Genomic DNA, 24,329 nt, shown 5'->3' on the forward strand with positions numbered 1-24,329 from the left:
TGGATTGTGGCTGTAAACATCTTGAATAGGTGCTCACAAATTCCAATTCTCTTTCTGACACCCTCTTACATCATTGCTTGTGTTCCCAATTAAACATTCAGTAACATGTAAACATGTACATGTGATTAATTATAATTAATATCATTAGATAGGTTTGAGTGTGTGTAAGTGCAAAACAGCTGTTATTGGCAACATTTGCTGATTACACCGACTAGGCATAACATTATGACCACTGACAGGTGAAGTGAATAACACTGATTATCTCTTCATCACGGCACCTGTTAGTGGGTGGAATATATTAGACAGCAAGTGAACATTTTATCCTCAAAGTTGATGTGTTAGAAGCAGGAAAAATTGGCAAGGGTAAGGATTTGAGTGAGTTTGACAAGGGCCAAACTGTGATGGCTAGACGACTGGGTCAGAGCATCTCCAAAACTGCAGCTCTTTTGGGGCGCTCCCGGTCTGCAGTGGTCAGTATCTATCAAAAGTGAATTGATGCACGTGGGGAGCGAAGGCTAGCCCGTGTGGTCCGATCCAACAGACAAGCTACTGTAGCTCAAATTGCTGAAGAAGTTAATGCTGGTTCTGATAGAAAGGTGTCAGAATACACAGAGCATCAGTTTGTAGCATATTGGGCAGCAAAAGGGGGACCAACACAATATTGGGTCAAAATGTTATGCCTGATCGGTGTACATTAGTAGCATTCTCTCATATGTACATTATACCCGAGATATTACCTGTTCCTTTTGAAAGACAATGTCATTGGTTTGTAAGTAGTGTTACAGTTCCACACATAGTTTCACTAGGTTTACTGCAGCACTATATAATGTGCAGAAATCATTTGATTTTCATGTTTTACCAGGTTAAGGTTGGAGTGGGTCCAGGTTCCCAGGTTCCCACAACTCACTGAACATAATCCAGCAATCTTATAAAATGCTATTTGCTGTGTATTTTGTACAAACCTGTGGAATCCATATGAGCTCAACTTCATGATGTCATTATATGTACATTTATAATGGCTCATTTTTTACTTAAATGTAATATGCGTATCATATGATATGTACTGAAGAAAACACTATTAAACTTCACAAAACATGCAGAATAAGCATTTTATTCATAGTCTCAGACTTTTGACTTTTGTTTTTTTAAGCTTATTTAGATTTTTTGTACTTTTAGTTGAAAATCCAAGCTGAAAGGTTGCAGGGTAGTGCAGCTGCTAGAGCAGGTGCTGCATAGAGGTCTGGGTCTAAAGGACCTGTGTATGACTCTCACCTTTAATCCCTTTCTTCTAAGTAGAGTGGGTCAAGTACAGCATTTTGGTCCTGGGGCCAGAGATAACTAAGCTGATGTCTTTAACGAATACCCATTTGTGACAGGTGTACAAAATCAATTAAATGCTTCTAAATTTGTATCAGCTTTCCTTTTTTGAAGAGTGGAGCCTAGGGGGTAGTGGAGTAAGGGGTCAAATGGTGTTATTCTTCTTAATGTTCATGGTTTTTGGAATAGGATGTTTAACAAGCTAATGGTCTAGAATCAAAACGTGTATTGAGAAGTAAGAAATGACTAAAACAAATTCTATACCTGATTAGTGTAATATTTTAACAAAACTCAAGCAATGTCCAAGTAGGTACAGGTCAGTTGATTTTTATTTTAATTTTATGCTTTTTAAATTTCATTTTTTACTAAACTGTTAACCAGTAGGCAGGGTATGATGCTGAAGCCCTGAAGCAAATCAGTAAGGTTCCTAAAGGTAAACCTTTAAGATTATTAGGTCTTTGTGGGGTTTTTTTTTAATAAAATGAAGATATTTTGCTCATTTCAAGCATTCAAGATTAGCAGACGAATGACAGGTATTACAAGAACTCTTTGTGTTTTGTAATAACCCTATCCCTGGATGAATTTTTTATGAATTTTTAATAAAAATGTTTGTTCTTGTTTGTTTGTTTGTTTGTTTGTTTGTTTGAATTTTAACGTCATGTTTTACACTCTTTGGTTACATTCATGACAGACAAGGTAGTTACTCGTTACACATGATTCATCAATTCACAAAGTTATGGACAATTTTGTATTTACAATTCACCTCACTTGCATGTCTTTGGACTGTGGGAGGAAACCGGAGCACCCGGAGGAATCCCACACAGACACGGGGAGAACATGCAAACTCCACACAGATAGGCCCCACCTGGGGATCTAACCCAGGACCTTCTTAATGTTCTTGTAATATATTTTATTTAACTTAGATTGATCAACAGACTTAAATCAACTACATTCAAAGCCTTGCTTTCAGTGTAGTATACTAGACCATACTAAAACGCAACATGCTTTTTCTATGAGCTATCATCTACAAATATACAAATAAAAAACCCCAGATATAATTTCATTCGTGTTATTAAAAAAAGGTTTTTTAGAGCTTTTTTAATAACAAGTTGCTAAAATCTTCAAATATTAATTGACAATAATTTGACAACCCTTGTTTCCCTGTGTAGTTTATTTTTCTCCCACATTCCAAAATCAGATAAGTGGACTGACTATTTTAATTTGTGTATGTGTATACTAGGTGTATGTAAGTGTTGCTCTATCAAAGATTGTTGTCTTGGCTCTGGACTTACCGTAAACCTGACCATGATAAATGAATGATGTTATAATTTATTGGATCTTTTTTCTCATACACTTTCTCTCTCTCTCTTTCTCATCACTACCCTACACCCACCATCCAGTTCTACTATCATATCATATAATAGTGTGCATGAATATGTGCAGGAGCAGCTTTTCCTCACTGAAGCAGAAGAGGTAGGGAGAGGCATGACTTGACAGTGGGAGGGATGTACGTAGGTGTTGGTGCGCCACCGGACGGTCTGAGGTGGTACTGCAGGCCTGTCCGCTCATTTAAAAGCTTCGGCTCCGGGCGGGGAGGGGGACAACGCCAACCGCTGTCGGACTGTTTGCAAGTTCCTCTGGAATTTTTCTTTGCTGAAAGAAGAAAAGAAAAGAGAAAATGGACAACAATGCTCCTCACCTTCACCTAGCAGAACTGACTGCATCTCAGTTCCTGGATATCTGGAATCATTTTGATGCTGATGGTAAGTGCACATCTGTACCGGTGGAGCGTCTGTAACTGCCGCTGCTGCTGCGGCTGCTGAAGATGATGATGATAGTGATGATGCTGTGCTGCTGTGCTGCTGAATTTATTGCTTAATGTCCTGCACATCTCAAATTAATATTTTTTATTATAACCATAACAGTAATATTTCCAGATCAGTTATTTCCTTAATTGAGTTTACTTTTTATTTTTCCAAATTATAAGTAAAAAATGTGAAATCTTTAAGAAAGCTTATAAGAAGTAAATTATATCTGGGGTTCTTTATTTGTATATTTGTAGACGATACTATACTAAAAGCGAGGCTGCTTTGAATTTAGTTTATTTAAGTCTATTCATCAGCTAGATGGATGGATGGATGGATGGATGGATGGATGGATGGATAGATAGATACTTTACTGATCCCGAAGAAAATTAAAGAATTAAATGTAATCACTCCAAGTTAAATAGAATATACTACAATAACACTATTATAGGAAAAAAATAAGAATACTTCAAGACAACTGAATAAACATGACATTTCTAATGAAATAATAACCACATTTGTAACATGTCAGTGTAAACTTACCATTTTTAAAGTATGAAGGAAGGATTTTAAGTCTCCAAGCAGACCCCATTCATCAAAAATTCATCCAGGGATAGGGTTATTACAAAACACAAAGAGTTCTTGTAATACCTGTAATTCGACTTAAATGCTTGAAATTAGCAAAATATCTTTATTTAATTAGTTCATTTTATTTAAAAAAAAATTAATAATCTCATATAAAGTAATATACTGTATGTCTGCCCATTTGTACCCTTTTAAGACCTTTTTACCATTTAAAGTTTAAATCTATACATAAATTACCTGAAATTATGTGTATATACAATAAATACCATTTACTTATATAATGCTTCCTTTGTATAAATTCAGTCATGATTATCTATTACCCAAAAAAGACCTAAAAACCCTAAAATTGCTTGAATCTACTGGCTTGCCACATTTTTGTGTGTTTGTTTGTTTTATTACATTAAAAAAATTGGCATACATTACCAACCCAGTTCCAAACTGAGAAAAAACTGAGTTTACAATTACATTTTTCATCGAGAATAATGACCTTGGCGAAAATTGAATCTAAATGTACAGCAGTGTGTGAGATAATGAAAGCCACGGTCTCAGCTATGCTATTGTGTTATTATATCTGTAAATCCCACAGAGGGTATCCCCCCCCCCCCCCCCCGAGGTGTTTAATTTAGTTGTCCACACACACACACACACACACACACACACGTTTGCATATTCTTGTAGATGTTGGATTGTAGTTTTAAAGTTTTCCTGTGCAATGAGCTGAAAAATGTTGTTTTGCATCATATAAAAGGCATCCACAGTTTGGGTCTGATGTAGAGCCTAGTCTACAACAAACTCACAAAGCACATTTAAGAGAACAGCTGTCAAAGGGGTTTTAATTAAGCAAGGCAGTGCTTGTTGTGATGCCAGATTTATGACTAGGCAGCCATCCAACCAAATGAACTAGCTCATGGCAATCTAGTGTGAAATAAATAATGAGCAATATTAACACCCAGAACAGGCTTCATGTAAACCTGAATGTTAATGGAATATTTGTTATGCAGGTAATGGCTACATCGAGGGCAAGGAGCTCGAGAACTTCATCAGTCAGCTGGAGAGTGCACGGAAAGGAGCTGGTGTGGTAAGTAGCCACAGAACTGTACTGGGGTTTAAATATTTATGTCATCTTTAAGTAAGGGTAACAGTCTCTTGCAGAAACAGAAATACATTATGATGCTAATCTGTGCTAGAATAAATCAGACAGTGAATCTAATAACCTGAATCACATTTGAGTCATTAGATTTAAACCAGTGCTTTTTAAACTGGAAGTCAGGCCTCTCTGAGAGGCACAAATATTACTTGTGGGGAGAATAAAAAGTTTTAAACCTAATTTGCATTTGAAATAAATCACAATAATAATAATAATAATAATAATAATAACAACAATAGCAACAAAATACTGCTACTACTACTACTAATCATAATAATTATTATGTGCCCACATGATTTTCCTACAGGTGCCCCGGTTGCCCTAAGAGCAAGTGTGTGTAAAAGTGAATGAGTGTGTTTATGTGTGTGTCGACCTGTCCAGGGTGTTTCCCATCTTTTGCCCAATAAATCAGACCCACTGTGACCTTAACCAGAATAAAGTGATGGTAAAACAGACAATAAATGAATGAAGACAGTCCAGAAAAGGGGACTATAAGGGAACTATGAATAAAAACTTCATGGATAATGAAAATAGTGAAGAGTGAAAAATAGAAAACTACCTATACACATCTGTACCACCTCAAAGATGGCAGCCCTTTCAGTAATTTTATAAAAGTTGAAAAAAGACACGTTACTGATTACCTTCACACCATGCAACGTGCTGGTTAGCAGTGCCAGATTGTGTTCAGAGCATTTTATAACACTGATGGGTGGCTCAGTGGGTAGCCTCACAGCAAGAAAGTCCTGGGTTCTATCCCCAGGTGGGGCGGTCTGGGTCCTTTCTGTGTGGAGTTTGTATGTTCTCCCCGTGTCTGCGTGGGCTCCGGTTTCCCCCCCACAGTCCAAAGACATGCAGTCAGGTTAACTGGAGATATAAAATTGTCCATAACTGTGTTTGACATTTAACTTGTGAATTGATGAATCTTGTGTAATGAGTAACTACCGTTCCTGTCATGAATGTAGCCAAAGTGTAAAACATGACGTTAAAATCCTAATAAATAAAATAAATAAATATAACACTGATTATAAAGGTCTATTCTAGGTAATTTAAAAAAAATTCAATATCACCAACTGTTTCTTACTGGTCACTTGCAATGGACAACAAGTGCAGTTTGGTAAACATTCTACCCTGATAATACCTGCTAACTCCTTAACCTAGCACTTTCACTCATGACATGAATCATCTGTTTAAAAAAAGGAAAAACAAATAAAAAGAAAAAAATTAAAAATGTACTTGACTCCTCAAAGGATCAGTCTTAGGGTTGTGCAGTGTACAAAATAAAAAAATACATTTCTGTGAAATGAGTCAAATAATTGTTGATATTAATACTAAAAGTTTTTGCCCATAAGGACACACAAGAGTCTGATCTGAACCACAAAAACCTGCAAACGTGATAAAAGCTTTTCCATTGCTGAGAATATGAGTAAATGAGAGATGTATCAGACAGGTCAATGGGGTGCTTTGATCTAAAAATGCAAGAAATAGTATTATTGATCAGTATCATGAATAGTTTTGTTGTAGCACTCCAAAACATTAAATATTCATTCAGTTAGATTAGATGCTAAATGATTTTAGAGGATCTGCACATAATCTGGCTTGATGGATTAGCACCAGAAACTAGGATTAGAGGAAACAATTAAATTGGCTTCATGAACAACACCCCACAATTTACATAAATTCAAGAGATTCAAGAGACTGTATTATCATTTCATCTATATACAAGTATATATTGAAATGAAACAACGTTCCTTCAGGACCATGGTGCAAAACACAAGTGCAAACAACACAATACTCACAGTGCAGATAAAACAGTAGAATAAATACAGGGCACATTTTAAGACCTGAAAAATAAAGAGGACGGGACAAATGTGAATGTGTTGTTGACCAGTACATGGTACTGAGTAAATAAAGTGAGAAATATACAGCATATTTTGATATATAGACTATACATATATGAATAAATTACTTTGCATAAATGAAATACACCATATAATGATTCATGTTTGAAGTAGGTTTACTAGGTGCATAGGCTATATTATGCTAAGTTAAAGATAAAGAGGTGGCTAAAGCACCCCCCCCCCCCCCCCACCCTACCACACACACACACACACACACACACACACAAACACACACACACACACACCAATATTCAAAGATAAAATATCAAATGTTGTTTACTTAATGTGGAAATTTAAACTGCCTTTATTTGTTTATTAAGACACTTAGTTTTATTTCACCATTGATTACATTATGTAATGTAGGTGTGTAGCACTGTCACCTCACAGCAAGAAGGTCCTGGGTTAGATTCCCAGATGGAGCAGTCAGGGTCCTTCCTGTGTGGAGTTTGCATTTTCTCCCTGTGTCTGTGTGGGTTTCCTTTGGGGGCTCCGGTTTCCTCCCACAGTCCAAAGACATGCAGTCAGGTTAATTTGAGACACTGGATCACCCTATAGGTGAATGGGTGTGTGTGTCTGCCCTGTGTTACTGTGTGCCTTGCGCCCATTGAAAAGCTGGAATCGGCTCCAGCAATATCCCTAATTGGATAAGAGGTTAAGAGAGTGAGTGAATGAGTTTTATTCCACCATTGATTACATTATCAGTAAGTGGGTAGCAATGTCGCCTCACAACAAGAAGGTCCTGGGTTCGATTCCAAGGTGGAGCGGTCCGGGTCCTTTCTGTGTAGAGTTTGTCATGTCTTTCCCAGTTCCTCTGGGAGCTTCAGTTCCTTCCCACAGTCTAAAGACATTCAAGTGAGGTGAACTGGAGATACAATATTGTTGATGACTGTGTTTGGCATTGAACTTGAACTGATGAATCTTGTGTGGCTGGTGGGTACCTGTTCTGTCATGAAGTGTGTAAAACATGACATTAAAATTTGTAATTAAATAAAAATGACATAAATAATTATTATCAGTATTATCAGCATCAAAAATATTTCTACTGCTACTATTTTACATGCTATGTACAGTATTATGTGGTGATTTGTAACATGAAAAGTTATACATTGCAGCTACAACATTAGCTCTTTGCATGCTTTTTTGTTTCAGGATGCATCATTCAAAGACTTCATGCAGAAATTTGACCAGAACCAAGATGGAAGGATTGAGCTGGCAGAGGTATAAAATTGCTTTGTTGAGTTTGGAATAAAAATGGCATTTAATTACCCTGTTAGAATGATAAAAAGACTAGCATTGGCTGATGGCATGTGTATACTGGTTTGTGCTGGGAAATTGTGATCTATAGTAGGTTTTTTACTTAGAGGTACTAGTTTACTAGTAAATTAGCAGATACATGAACATTGAGGCTGGAAGGCCAGAGAGAAATTTATTGAATTAGAGAACTAAAAGAAAACACGTATGTAACAATATAATCTAGGTTATTCTGTTAGATACAAAAAGAAAACTCTGCCTGACAAAAATCACAACTGGTCTAGGGGATGATCAACATTTGTTGTGTTTTGAACATGTTTCTTGTCCCACTACATTAACGCTGGTCAAGCTGATCTTCAAGCAAACACCAGTGCTTGTTTAAAGGATATACCAGCACAAAACCACCAGTACCCAATATAAAGTAGCAATAAGACAAGAATTTGGCATGGTAGATGGCACAAATAAGTGACAACCTAACACAAAGTGTCTTAGGTAACTGTTTGGCCATGATAAACCACAATAACAGATTTGCTGCTATACCTGAGCACGTCATTTGTAATATATCATTACAATATTAATAAAACACTTGACTAACATTTTGCAATATTGCTTTAAAGTGACATCAAATGAAAATGGTGGTTTGGTGAGGTCCGTAAAATGGGCTTGCTGGCCAAAAACGCTGAGATCTTTTCCCTGAAGGGGACACATTGAACCTTTAATGCCAACCAAATTCCCTTATTATGTAACATGTCACATGTCTTTCAATATAAATTTGCTGTTTAAATGCTTCAAAACAAAATAAGCCAATGTCACCTTGATTTTTAATTAAAGAAAGTATGAGATTTTAGAAACATTAACTATGTCATTACTGCTTCATCTCAGCTGGTTCAGATCCTGCCAACAGAACAGAACTTCCTGCTTTGCTTCAGACAGTTTTTGGGCTCCAGCTCTGAATTCATGGCGGTAAGGATTGAAGCAGATCTATACAGTTTTGTCTTGTTTTTTTCTCTTCTTGCTTTATTTTTTATAAGCACTTTACATTTTGAGTCAATGAGTTGTTACCAGAGCTAAAAAAGTAAAACACTCAAATATACTGTTTTTATTGATGAAATGTATTTTTTTTATATAATTAACAGCCATAAAACATCACAGACTATTAAAAAATGTATAGTGGGAATGTTACAAATAGGCCTGTGACACCATCTTGCACAGGCGTGTACAGGACAACAAGCACTAGTTCTAGACAAACCATACAGTATGTCCCAAAAGCTCTCATGCTCATGCCCTGCAACATTAATGCACTGTAGCTGAACTCAATGCTATAACAGTCAGCTGTTAGTTTGGCTCAGTGCTTAGTCTTTGTGCTTGACTAGCAGGTAAGGTAGATGGCCTGTGTTGTGTTCACCTTTTTAATTCAGAGAGCCCTCTGGTGAGAAAAAAAGCAACATTTGATATGTATCAGTGATTCACTTCAGTTCTAGTTAACAGTAAAGGTTAGAGGGAGAATGCTATGTTTAATTGCAGTTTTACTTTAGCACTCACCACCTCAGTTATTTAGATAGTGTTCTAGGTCCCCAGGTGACCGGTGCTCAGACTGTGGAAAGTCAGGTCACTTTCCTCCATCCTGCCAGAGGCTCAAGTTAAAGGGTTCTGTTTAAAGAAAAGGAGAATTGTGATGGACCAGAAACTCTCAGGGGTTTTTCATAAGGTGACTTTTTTGTTGGAAGCCCAGCAAGAGAAGTGAGCATGATCAGCAGGTAGCTTTATTGATTCTGTTTGGTCAGAGTCCTGGGTCTCCCTATTCTTCCCATCTCAGCCATGCTATCAAAGCTAAATCCCCAGAGCAGTGCCCTACCAAAGCCGACTTCTCACTTTGCAGCTCAACAAACATATTAGGAGGAGTTTGATGCTTTCAATGCAGGCTCTGGATCTTCATTTTAAATTAGGTTTCCCAGTAGTTGTGCAAAATATTGTGGCAAGAATTGACTGGAATAACTGCTCAGTCTCTCTTTGGGGTCCTTGTGTCCTCAACTGCATTACCATGAAAGACAGGGTGTGCAGGAGGGGTGTGCAGAATGCCATCCACTCCAATGTGACTGAAATTAATCTTCTGGCTTCTCTTTTGTTTAGATTCTGTTAAGCCACTGTACTTGGGAGGGGGTCATCAGCTTGAATGTGAATATTTTGGACTTCTGATTTGATAAAGAATCTCTCACCAATAGCTAAATTCTAAGGCTTTGATTGGTTCAAAAGTCAGCTTTCAACCCTTTGAAGCCTGTATGAGCACATGCTTTTATATACTGTATATATATATATATACACTTATCAACCGTAACATAAAAAATCTGCTCCACTTACCATGTAGAAGCATTTTATAGTTCTACAATTACTGACTATAGTCCCTCTGTTTCTCTGCATGCTTTGTTAGCCCTCTTTCATGCTGTTCTTCAATAGTCAGGACTCTCCCCGGTATTATTTGGGTGGTGGATCATTCTCAGCACTGCAGTGACACTGACATGGTGTTTTAAACTTAGTGTGTGTTGTGCTGGTATGAGTGGATAAGACACAGCACCACTGATGGAGTTTTTAAACACCTCACTGTCACTGCTGGACTGAGAATAGTCCACCAACCAAAAATATCGAGCCAATAGCGCCCCACGGGCAGCATCCTGTGACCACTGATGAAGGTCTAGAAGACCAACTTAAACAGCAGCAATAGATGAGCGATCGTCACTGACTTTATATTTACAAGGTGGACCAACTATGTAGGAGTGTCTAATAGAGTGGACAGTGAGTGGACATGGTATTTAAAAACTCCAGCAGCGCTGCTGTGTCTGATCCACTCATACCAGCACAACACACACTAACGCACCACCACCATGTCATTGTCACTGCAGTGCTGAGAATGATCCACCACCTAAATAATACCTGCTCTGTGGGGGTCCTGACCATTGAAGAACAGGGTGAAAGCAGGTCAAAAAAAGCATGTAGAGAAATAGATGGACTACAGTCAGTAATTGTAGAACTACAAAGTGCTTCTATATGGTAAGTGGAGCTGATAAAATGGACAGTGAGTGTAGAAACAAGGAGGTGGTTTTAATGTTATGCTTAATCGGTATATATATACATATATACAGTATATATATATGTATATATATATATATATATATATTGATATGAATAGACTAATGCCAAAAAACTAATGCCAAAAAATAACTAGCAGAAACACATAATCCAGTAACTGCTTAAGTAGTCACATTGGTCTGTTAGATGCAAAAAACGTTTTATACACAAAATACACACATACACACACACACACACACACACACACACTCACTCTACTTATTAGTTACTCACATAACTTATTTAGAACTTATAACTCACATATTTTCCAGCACGAGCACTTCACATTACAAAAAACCCTAGTAACTATGCAGTGCTATTATTACTTTTTGCACTTTGATTATAAAGAATGACTAAAGTTTGCAGCAGGGACTGTTAACATCCTCACCATTACATTATGCAAAGCTGGAAGTCTGTGATTATAAAAAGGAAAGGGGAACACTTTAATTACCTTGTGTAGCTGGCAGAGGAGGAACAGGGAGCATTTTAATCATTTTGTGAGCTGGGCAAACCTTTTCAAGTATAAATTTGCAGAGTAATACATTATGAAAAGCCCACAGTAGTACTCTGCAGAGCTCAGAGGGCGAGGCGGGACATCTATCTTTGATTAGAATCCATGCTAGAAACTGAAACAGTCAGTAAATTAAACATTCACGTGCATTGTAATCTTTTCCACTGGAATGCACATCTGAGCTGAATAAAATGAAGTTAGAAATACAAAAATATGATTCCTTACAATTATGACATTTGCATCCAATTTAAATGTATGTCAAAAATAAATAGTGAGGGTTATGAAACAATGAACCAAATAAACTTCATTTGAAAATGACCTTTTCATTTAAATAAGCATTGTTCAGATATTATATTTGACAATGTGACAATCTGACTAGGAATTAACTATAAATATATTAATGGTATGAATGGTAAAGCTGTCATTATTTTAATTAGATTAGTTCGTCAAGCATCTGTTGCAACCTTATGTTACACTACATGCCAAAAATATGAGTAAATACCTCCTAATTATTGAGTTCAGGTGTTTCATCCACAACAATTGCTAACGTGTATACAGGGTGACCCAAAAGTTTGGACACATAGGCAGAATGCATATTTTCAATACATTTCAATATATTTTTAACAACATGTTAATTCATTAGAATATTAATTAAGAGTTCAAAAGAGGTTTTATTGTAATTTCAGCTATATACAAGTACATATTGGAACGAATCAGCGTTCCTCCAGGACCAGGGTGCAACACAGAACAAATAGTGCAAGACAGTACAGTACACAGTGCAGATAGACAACAGTATAATAAATACAAAAAGACATTTCTAATCTAAAAAGTAATTACGTGAGACAAGACTAGAGACAAGTGTTGGTAAACAGAGACAAGTAAATGGTAGGTGAAGTAAAAAGCATATTCTGATATGCAGTTAGCAGCGTAGGGTTTTTATATCATCTTCAATGTGTTTTTAACTATTTGTGATGGTATGTGTGTGTGTATTTTAGTAAACATATAATTAGTTATAGTTAGTGATATTTCCTATATGTTCAGACTTTAGGGACACCCTGTAAAATCAATTATGTAGTGGCACAGACCCATAACCTCAACCCCAATGACTACCTTTAGGATGAATTTCAATGATGATTGGAAGCCAAACCTTTTTATCCAACATCAGTGCCTGACCTCACAAAGGCTTTTTTGACTTAATGGGAAAGTGCCACAATAACAAAAGCACATTAATAGCATTCATTCAGCAGTCATATGAAGAAATCATAAATATCATGCTTAATACAGTTTGTCAACTATTCAACATGATCTTTTATGTAATTTTGTAATAACAATAACAATAACAATAATAATCATCATCTAGGGCAGGTTGAATGCCTTTATTTGTTATATATACATGTACACGTTTACAGTATAATGACGTGTTTGGGTGGCACGGTGGCTCGGTGTGTAGCACTGTCACCTCACAGCAAGAAGGCCCTGGGTTTGATCCTCAGACGGGGCGGTCCGGGTTCTTTCTGTGTGGAGTTTGCATGTTCTCCCCGTGCCTGTGTGGGTTTCCTCCCACAGTCCAAAAACATGCAGTCAGGTTATTTGGAGACACTGAATTGCCCTAAAGGTGAATGGGTGTGTGTATGTGTATCTGCCCTGTCCAGGGTGTTACTGTGTGCCTTGTGCCCATTGAAAAGCTGGAATAGGCTCCAGCACAAACCTCCGCGACCCTAATTGGATAAGTGGTTACGAAAGTGAGTGAGTGACATGTTTTATTGCACATCTTAGCTTTTTTTTGGAAACTGGGGTCAGAGCACAGGGCCAGCCTTTGTATGGCATCCCAGGAGCCAAGGGATGAACCCACAACCTTCTAGTTAAAATCCACACTTCTAGGGTTAGGGTAGGATTAGGCTACCACTGTCTACCATCACCACTAATTATAGAATAGGATAGAATGCCTGTATAATATAACTGTGTAATATGGGTGGGTACACTTACTATGAAACTGGATGCTTTATTTATGTGATTTTCTGTTCTTCATAAATAATTTAACATTGCTTGCTGAAAGGTGATTATGTAAGGCTCAAAACGAATTCCCTTCATCTTTATATGGAACTGGTTTCTTTATTTTTACTTTTTTGTGGGTGTGTGTCTGTAGGCCTGGAGAAAGTATGATACCGACCGCAGCGGCTACATCGAAGCAAATGAGCTGAAAGTAAGTTTGATTATATTTTTACATTTGTATTTGCTCTGCAATGCTTTACTTCATATAATTATAAATATTATAAATATCATACCATTTTGCTTTTAAGTAAACGTAGAGTTGTGCAGTAGTCTAGCTTTTAAAAATGGAAAATCAGATAAAATTACTATTTTTGTCTTAAACCTACATACCAACCTAAGTTAAATCTGTATAATACTAAAATGTATAACATTATGACCACCCTCCTAATATTGCATTGGTCCCCCTTTTGCTGCCAAAACAGCCCTGCAACTGTGATGCACTGTGTATTCTGACACCTTTCTATCAGAACCAGCATTAACTTCTTCAGCAATTTAAGCTACAGTAGCTCGTCTGTTGGCCAGCCTTCGCTCCCTACCTGCATCAATGAGCCTTGGCCACCCATGACCCTGTCGCCGGTTTACCACTGTTCCTTCCTTGGACCACCTTTGACTGGGAACACCCCACAAGAGCTGCAGTTTTGGAGATGCTCTGACCCAGTCGTCTAGCCATCACAATTTGGCCCTTGTCAAACTCGCTCAAATCCTTACACTTGTCCATTTTTCCTGCTTCTAACACATCAACTTTGAGGATAAAATGTTCACTTGTTCACTAATATATCCCACCTACTAACAGGTGCCATGATGAAGAGATCAGTATTATTCACTTCACCTGTCAGTGGTCATAATGTTATGCCTGATTGGTGTATTTTGCTGCTGAGGCAAATAAAAAGCATGCAAATAATGTTCACCATGGCAAAGGACACCCAGATATTTAAATTCCTGTTTTGGTTTTACCAATTAAGCAGGGAATTTTTTGGCATTGTTTACCAGACGCAAGGTTTTGATTGTTTATTGATGCAACTAGTTTATGCACCATGGTAAAACTTTGTTTTCTGTATGAATGACCAGAACTTTTCTTTTCTTTAGAACTTTCTCTCAGACCTGATGAAAAAGGCTAACAAGCAGTATGATGACTCGAAATTGGTTGAATACACACAGACCATTGTAAGTATAATATTTATAATGTACTCTTAATATATAAATGTCTGTCAAATTGATTTTTATTCTGTGTAGAAACATACTTTAGGGATTATTATATAATATTCATTAGTGGCTTAAACTCTATATACAATATGTTTGTGATGAGCAGAAATGATCAGAAAACTAAATTCTGGAGTAGTTTTACTATACCAGGATCTGCCTGTAGACAGCATTCCACTGAGCTCTTTGTTTGTATGGTTTTATGTGTTTGTTGGTTTTGGCTTGTTTGTTTTGAAGGTGGGTGTTAAGCCCATGTTTGACATTTCCAGTTCCCACTGAGTGAGCCTTTTTTATCGCTCAACTAATACTTAAGGGTGAAGGTTAGCATGTGCTTACTCGAGGACAAGTGAAGCCAGCCACTACCCTTTTATTAGCTGCAGCTGCAGTGTTATTTGACTTTTCAACATGTCTGGGGGTGAGCATAAAACATTTGCCCTTTAATAATAGTAGTTTGAGTTATTAGACTAGCTCATAATAAACACTCATATACTTTACCCAGTATCTCATTTTTTGAATTTACCATTAATCCTGACTAGACTACAAGTCTCTGCAACTGACAATGCTGCTACCATCAACATATTTTACAGTGGGGGATAAATTAACTGACTAATTAATCTTGTTAGAATTACACCACACATACCAAATATAAAAAAATAAAACAAAAGATTTCACTTTAGACCACAAAACACTATGTGACTCTATGTCAGGAATTTATATTTAAAAGGTTTTATACAGCGCCTAGGTGGCGCAGCGGGATACTCTGCTAGCACACCAGCATTCTGAACTCCTCGGTTCAAAACTCAGCATTGCCACCGGTCGGCTGGGTGCCATCTAGCAGGCATAATTGGCAGTGCCTGCAACAGACACGGTTCTGCTAGGGGGGGGATGACCGGACCATGTGGGTGGGGTCTTCAAACGCTGTGTAAGGACCCTGATTGGCAGATAGAGAGGCGCCTGTGCAGAGTGCATAGGTGAAAAAGAGTTTTGCTAAGGGCTACGGTGGAGGAGGCATGAGCAGCAATATACCCACCTTGACTGCAATCAGGGATCCCCCAGCAGGGGAAGACAAACTGACTATGCTAAATTGGGAGAAAATGGAAGAAAATGCATAAATAAAAGGTTTTATACATGGATTCCACAACACACATACATTCCTTTCTCTAATCGTGAATACATGGTGACATGGTACATAGAGACACTTTGTTTTAAAACAGGGCTCAAGTATCCAAGGTAATTTAAAAAAACACTGAAGTGTACCTTCTAAGACTGTAAGACTTTGCAACACTAATCTATTCACTTTCTAACTAATGACACCATGATTAAATAACGCAAACTGGCTACTGATGAATAAAAACTTTTTAGATTAGCAGTGCTTTAGTTGGGCTGAGGCATAGCTATGGTAGCATATGGTAAATTAAAGAAACAGTGGCCACATTTCATGTCGAGCAAAAATAAATACATTTATATTATATTACTACATTTATAGATTCCACCAAGTAGAACAGAAGTGCCAAATTATTGCACATAACACATTATTATAACAGTTTCTTTTCTCTCTCCTAGCTGAAGATGTTTGATCTGAATGGGGATGGGAAACTGGGCCTCTCTGAAATGGCAAGGTGAGCATGCTTTAAAACACGTGTCAAACTCAAGGGCCAAATCCGGCCCGCCACGTCATTTTATGTGGCCCGCTAGAGCTTAAAAGACGTATGATTGTCTTAAAATACACTGTAAAATCGTACATAAACTGCATCTCCCACAATGCATGCCGATTTTGTGACCCGCAAAGTGACCGCATCCCGCCACTAGATGGCAGTGTTTTTAACATCAGCATTTAACTGAGGCGTTTTTCCAACAAGTGATGTTGAGAAATATTTACAAATAATCCCAAAATGTACAAGAAGAGAAAATTAAAGCAGAAGGAGGGGAATTTAATGAAAGTTTGTGCTTCAAGAAGAGAAACTGGTACGTCTCTTGTGTTAAGAGGCCGTGTCTATGGTAAAGGAGTAAAATATAAATGTAGATATACATTATAAATATACAGTATAAATTTGGCATTTTGACACCAAACAGAATTTAGCCTCTAAGAAAAACAACAGATTGTCCAAGACTGTAATCACAGCAGGATACGTTACTATCGGCCTTTTGAGGGCCACCATAATGCAGATGTGGCCGTCGGTGAAAATGAGTTTGACACCCCTGCTTTAAAATGTATGTAACATAACACTACCACATTCTCACAATGCATGTTTTAAATGTATTCTTTCTTTTAAAGGCTTCTACCAGCTCAGGAGAACTTCCTGCTGAAATTCCAGGTAGGAACGTGTTAAAACAGAGTTTAAAAATGTTTTGCATTTACACAAAAATTGTGGTGCATATTGAGGACTTGAAATACTGTGTTACAGGGCATGAAGCTGACTGCTGATCAATTCAATGGCATCTTCACATATTATGACAAGGTAATGTACATTTGTTCACTTAAATGAAATACAGTTTTTCTCAGTCGATTTGGTACATTTCTCACATCATGATTTACATTGGCATCACAACAAGTGCATTTCTCAAAACAGTTAGTGCAAACAGCAAAACTCAATGAAATACCTGCAAAAGCACGTACCTTGCTCATAATTCTTTGTTTTTGCCTCAAAAGCAAATATTTATGTCAATCAACTTGTCAGTGCCATCAGAATGTCTAGTCTGTGTGTCATTGCCTATGAACAAGGCAGTAAAAATGCTTATCCATGTTGTCAGTGCAACAGTGTACACTGTAAGTATATTCTGATGGAAACTAGCTAAGCTTTTGATTACAAGAACGCTGCACATTCTGTGGCATATCAATTGAAATGGTACATGTTACACACAAAATACAAACTTACACAGAACACAAAGTTACACATGACTGTATGTGGGAGACTGACAGCAAGAAATTAGACTGAAATCAAATTGGATCTCCTGAAATGCCTGTACATACCAGTACCGTAGCTCGTTCACCCTGTCACCATTTTTTTGAAATGGAACTTTGTACAGCTGTTTCATGCTCATCTGATGTCGTTTCAAAACCCGGTCAATGGTGGAGATACTTACAGATTGAATATTTTGAAAAACATTGTTGTCCTGTATAAAGGCTTGCTGGATCTCCCTCAGCCTTATGGCATTATTTGCTATGACCATAGCACATATAGCCTCCTCTTGTTGAGGTGTGAAAATGGGACCTCTGCCACCCCTATGAGCTAGTCTTGCAGTCCTATATTGTATAAGAATGCAAAAATGCAAAACATAAGATTGAATAACATTTCAGAATGTACGTCAATGTGCAGCATTACAGCAGAGTGCACATTTCTGAATTACATACCTGTTTTCTCTACGAAACGTTTGAATGATTGAAGACACAGTTGTTCTTCCAATATTCAGCTGCACCCGGTGACCAGCTTCAGCCATTGTAAGACCATGATTTAAAACATGGTCCACAATTGTTGCCCTTATTTCATCTGGGACAAACCTATGGGCATGGACTCTCCTACCTCTTCCTCTGTTTTGTCCCCTCAGCCTTCCACCACGCAGCTTTACCCCTCTTCTTGGCTGTTTACCCTGTACATGGCCTTGTCTTTCCATTGTGAGACTTTGTGACATTGCAATGTTTTGTGTCCATATACAGTATGTTTGTCAAATGAAGGTTCATGAGATGCACCTCTGACCCATGGTTGAGACCTGTTTGACCATTGGTTGATCTAAACCTTCACAAATTTCCCTTCCTAACTGAAAGCCAAGATTCACCCAAGGACAATTTAATCAATTACCAAAATGTACCAAAAAAGTTTAATAGAAATGTACAAATTATGCCTGAGAGATTATGACAACATGTTCAGCACTTTTGCATGTAATGACCTAGGCAATGACCCAAAGCCTAAATGTTTTGGAGGGTAAGACAATTCAACAGACAATCAGTAGAACACATTTTGATAAACATGACATAAGCAATTGATAATGCAAAAAACAGCAGACAATCGTACATGACCATTTGCATGAATGTACAAAAGCATTTGCAAAATGTGAAACACAATGAGAAATGCTATTATGATGTGCAAAAGTGACAAGGAGATGTGGAGATTGAATGAACAGTTTTGAGAATTTCAATTCTGATCTGAGAAATGAACCAAATCAACTGAGAAAAACTGTAATACACTGAAAGTCTAAAGTCTAAACCGCTGCGAAGAATCAGTCTGTTTGAGCTGATGGGCTTTTGTCTTTTTAAAAATATTTTTTACATCTGATTTCCATGAATCCATTTTGCTTACAAATGAGCATTGTGTCAATTTACCTGTGCAGGTGAATGTCTGTGTGGGCTGCACCTGCTCATTTAGGGTTGAAAAGAGCTGGCTCGTCATTTGAATAACAATGGTTTTAAGCAACCCAGGCAATTTCACAGCCAACAGAATTTCACTATAAGGCCAAAAGTATTCCAAAAGTATAACACATGTCCATCTATCTATCTATCTATCTATCTATCTATCTATCTATCTATCTATCTATCTATCTATCTATCTGTCTGTCTGTCTGTCTGTCTGTCTGTCTGTCTGTCTGTCTATCTATCTATCTATCTATCTATCTATCTATCTATCTATCTATCTATCTATCTATCTATCTGTCTATTTATCTTTCTGTCTGTCTGTCTATCTATCTATCTATCTATCTATCTATCTATCTATCTATCTATCTATCTATCTATCTATCTATCTATCTATCTACTTTAGAGCAGTCAGTCCAACTTCTGCATGTATTTGGGAAGTGAAAGGAAACTGGAGTACTCAAAGTAAACACACATAGACAAGAGTATAACATATACACCTTTTATTTTGGTCCACCTGTCATAAAATACCAGCTTTTGTAATAGACAGTTGTATCAGATTACTACAGTTTTTCTCAGTCGATTTGGTACATTTCTCACATCATGATTTACATTGGCATCACAACAAGTGCATTTCTCAAAACAGTTAGTGCAAACAGCAAAACTCAATGAAATACCTGCAAAAGCACGTACCTCGCTCACAATTCTTTGTTTGTGCCTCAAAAGCAAATATTTATGTCAATCAACTTGTCAGTGCCATCAGAATGTCTAGTCTGTGTGTCATTGCCTATGAACAAGGCAGTAAAAATACTTAGTCATGTTGTCAGTGCAACAGTGTACACTGTAAGTATATTCTGATAGAAACCAGCTAAGCTTTTGATTACAAGAACGCTGCACATTTTGTGGCATATCAATTGAAACGGTACGTGTTACACACAAAATACAAACTTACACAGAACACAAAGTTACACATGACTGTATGTGGGAGACTGACAGCAAGAAATTGGACTGGAATCAAATTTATACAGTAATATTCTTTTACTGTATTGTTCACACTGCAATTTGTTGACAAAAAAATCAGATAGAAATTCAGGAAAGACAGACAACTGTTTGGCAGCACTCTATAACAGAGGAAAAACTACAAAATTAGAAACTTACTCTAAACATTCAAAACAACTTGAGACAACAACTTAAGGAATTATAGTGCTTTCTTTTCTATACATCCTGACGCTCCTCTCTGTTGGGCCACATGTTTTCATCCACGTCACACTGGATATCTTCCCTTGCAATGCAGCGTGGAAAGAATCTCCTGGAGTGCCTAATCCAGCCTCTGGATATCTGTGATATCCTCACAAGCTGCATCCATGGCAGTCAGCAGGTTCATCTGGGTGTGCGGCTGGTGATCGTACACCTTCCATCTCCAGGCTGAGAAGAACTCCTCAATTGGGTTCAGGAATGGGGAGTAGGGTGGGAGGAATTCCATCAGCATTCTATAATGATTGGCAAACCATTGCCTGATGGTGTTAGAGTGGCATGGACTCTCCTACCTCTTCCTCTGTTTTGTCCCCTCAGCCTTCCACCACGCAGCCTTACCCCTCTTCTTGGCTGTTCACCCTGTACATGGCCTTGTCTTTTCATTGTGAGACTTTGTGACCTTGCAATGTTTTGTGTCTATATGTTTGTCAATTGAAGGTTCATGAGATGTACCTCTGACCTATGGTTGAGAGCTGTTTGACCATTGGTTGATCTAAACCTTCACAAATTCCCCTTCTTAACTGAAAGCCAAGATTTACCTGAGAACAATTTAATCAATTTATGATAAATTACCAAAATTTACCAAAAAAGTTTCATAGAAATGTACAAATTATGCCTGAGAGATTATGACAACATGTTCAGCACTTTTGCATGTAATGACCTAGGCAATGACCCAAAGCCTAAATGTTTTGGAGGGTAAGACAATTCAACAGACAATCAGTAGAACACATTTTGATAAACATGACATAAGCAATTGATAATGCAAAAAACAGCAGACAATTGTACATGACCATTTGCATGAATGTACAAAAGCATTCGCAAAATGTGAAACACAATGAGAAATGCTATTATGATCTGCACAAGTGACAAGGAGATGTGGAGATTGAATGAACAGTTTTGAGAATTTCAATTCTGATCTGAGAAATGAACCAAATCGACTGAGAAAAACTGTAATACATACTGTAATATACCACTTAACACACACACCCATCACCCGATACTGGCAAACTAGCAGTGCCTTTTGTGAGACTGGTAGGGTTGGCAGCCCTAGTTTTTTATGACATTGGTCAGAATCAGGTACTTGGATAGAAAACATATAGATGTAGAGGAAAAGAATAATAGCGTGGGTGGAAGGCACACAGCTAAATTTAAAGATAAATAAATTATTTAATTAATTGAAACAACAAATAAACATATTCCTGGTCTCCTTGCAAAAATATACCCTTATCTAAACTATAAAAAGTGAACTAGTGAAACAGAGAATCCTGTGGATAAAAAAAAGCAAAGGCATCTTCTGAGTCAATGATTTCTAATGTGTTCATTAATCAACTTCATTTTAATTTGTCAAAATTAAACACATTTGATGCCTACGAAACACTTAACATCAGCTTTCCTAGTAATAAAACTTTAATGGTATGATATGAGACTTCAGCCACTCAACAGTCCGTGACAGCCATTGTCTAATTCTCCACTTTATGATGCACCATACATTTTCAATAGGAGACACATCTGGACTGCAGACAGGCCAGTCAAGCACACACTTTGTGTCTAAAAAGTCAAGCCTGACATTGTTGAAATAACTTCAGACTTTCTGGGAAAAAAACACAGACTTAATAGTAGCACATCACTCACCACTCATGTGGCGCAGCTGTAAAATACGCTAATACACCAGAGCTGGGATTTCGAATACATCGTATTGAAACTCAGCTCTGCCATCTGGCTGGGCTGGGCGGGTATATGAACAACGTTTGGCCATATAGGGACCTCATAACTGATGCACTTACGACCTCTGCTGGCTGATTGATGGCGCCTGCACAGAGTAGAGAGATAATGCGATCAGGTTGTGGCTCTCCTTGCACAGGGCTGATTCGCATATGAACTCGGCTGGTGCAGGTGAAAAATACTGCTCACGTGTCAGAGGGGGTCAGCACCAGTAGAGAGGAAGCATAACCCAATTGGGTAAAAAATTGGACGCACTAAAAATTGTGAGAAAAAGGGTGAAAATGCATTAAAAAAATAGGTAACAATGGTACCTTCACACATATGCAAGTCACCCATGCAGTGGCTGCTGCTGCACCCCTGTACCATGACCATGGCTTTTGCAGCGTTTGCTGATAAAAGTCTGGATGGTCCTTTGTCACAGAGAGCTTAATGTCCTTATCTCCAGAAATCAAGCTGAAACATGGACGTATGTGACCACAGAACACCACTGTCTTTCAGTCTTTCAGATTAGCTCAGACCCAGAGAACTGGGTGGTGTTTCTGTATAGAATTGGTGTCTAGCTTCACTTTGTGTACTAAAGTTTCAGTTTGTTTCTCTTGGTGCAGTGGTGGACTGTGTTAAGTGACAATGGTTTTCTGAAGTACATCCAATCTTATATGAATATATTCATCACAGTAGCATGATGGTCTCTCACACAATGTAATCTTAGGGTTTGAAGGTCACACACATTTAGTAGCGGTTTCCATTCCTGCCCTACATGGACTGAATCTTTTCATAATATTATGTAAAGTAGATGGTAAAAGATCTAAATTATTTGTATATTGATTGATACCTAATTTAACATAATATGTAATACATGGTTGAGGTTCTTCGCAAATTACAATTTGAAGAGAAAGCCACTTTCCAGATCAAGCAACTTTTTACCCTGAAAAAGAAATTATTCATGGTTATTGGAGCACTATTTTATTCCCATTTATCCTCATAGAGCCGTAATTACCCTGCATAAACCATTTGTCATGTATAAGCCAATTTAATGTCAAGCAGCGCTGCCCAGTTTAATCCAGCAATAGATCAGAATTTGATAGCAGAAATCAGACTAGAGCAGAAACCAGCAAATGTAATTATAATGTTTTTTATTATTATTATTACAGATGTTTGAAGACATGATTACACAGTGGTTATAAGGCTCCTTAAAGGCCCCTATGTTGCTTATTGGGTAGAGTCAGTTCTGCCTATAATGTAATTGTGCAATGTCATCAGAGCTATGAGACGTAACTCAATGTACTTTATCTGTGTTTTGAAGGATGGCAATGGCTACATTGATGAGCAGGAGCTGGATGCCCTCCTGAAGGACCTCTATGTGGACAAAAAGGTGAGAAGACAAGTTCATAGTGATCATGTTTTAAGGAATCTATAATTAACAATATTCCATGTGACTAATTCGTTATGCTTCCCTTTGTTTTAATAGGACTCCCCAGACCTAGCCGGATATAAGAAAAGCATCATGGCCTTGTCAGATGGGGGTAAACTGTACCGCACAGAGCTGGAAATCGTGCTGTGTCGGGATCCTATCGGGTGAATGTGAAGCTCCAGGATTCCATTTCACTTCTTTCTGCTGCCTGACTAATGTAACCATGAGCATGTGCCGGGCACTACCCTGCTCCTTTGCGTGTGTTTTGAATGAATGTGCACTGCAAAGCACAAAGAATGCACCATTCTGCCTTTCTCCCTCCCACACCTTCCTAATGCCCTCTGCCCTGGGTACAGACTGTCCAGCTACATTTTTTTAAAAGAAATCATTTAAAAAAGGGTGAAATGAATTATTAAGGATAGAATATGCATATGATGCATTTATTTAGTTACTTATTTATCTACCAATCTATTTATTATTTATTCATGTGTTTGGTTTGAATACCCCTTCATCCCTTGGTTTTCCATTCTGGTTCACATTCCCCCACATCCTGGGTTGCCGATCCTGATCATGTTTTTTTTGTTTCTATCAGTCCCTGTAATCACTTCTTTTCAAACTGTTTATTTCTTTTCAAAAGGTTTTGTGATGTTTTCTTCTGTTAAAGGATGTTGTTACTGAAAGAAATAATAAAGGACTAGGTTATGTGAA

General features: G+C 37.6%; 1 protein-coding gene across 1 annotated transcript; it reads left to right on the forward strand.

Annotated features, from left to right (window-relative positions):
- Positions 1-2,995: 2,995 nt before the first annotated feature.
- Positions 2,996-24,329, forward strand: calb2a (calbindin 2a). The gene is made up of 11 exons (XM_063004599.1): positions 2,996-3,080; positions 4,709-4,785; positions 7,902-7,970; positions 8,886-8,966; positions 13,784-13,840; positions 14,776-14,853; positions 16,453-16,508; positions 17,165-17,204; positions 17,295-17,348; positions 23,514-23,582; positions 23,679-24,329. The coding sequence occupies exons 1-11, from the start codon at positions 2,996-2,998 to the stop codon at positions 23,787-23,789; spliced, it is 777 nt and encodes a 258-aa protein (XP_062860669.1). The 3' UTR covers positions 23,790-24,329.

Source organism: Trichomycterus rosablanca, chromosome 11, assembly GCF_030014385.1.
Source record: "Trichomycterus rosablanca isolate fTriRos1 chromosome 11, fTriRos1.hap1, whole genome shotgun sequence".
In the NCBI taxonomy this organism is placed as follows: domain Eukaryota; kingdom Metazoa; phylum Chordata; class Actinopteri; order Siluriformes; family Trichomycteridae; genus Trichomycterus; species Trichomycterus rosablanca.

Coding starts and splice junctions, on each gene's coding strand:
- calb2a (XM_063004599.1), top strand. CDS start 2,996: ATGGACAACAATGCTCCTCACCTTCACCTAGCAGAACTGACTGCATCT. Junction 16,509..17,164: donor GGCCTCTCTGAAATGGCAAG/GTGAGCATGCTT, acceptor TTTCTTTTAAAG/GCTTCTACCAGCTCAGGAGA. Junction 17,349..23,513: donor TCTTCACATATTATGACAAG/GTAATGTACATT, acceptor TGTGTTTTGAAG/GATGGCAATGGCTACATTGA.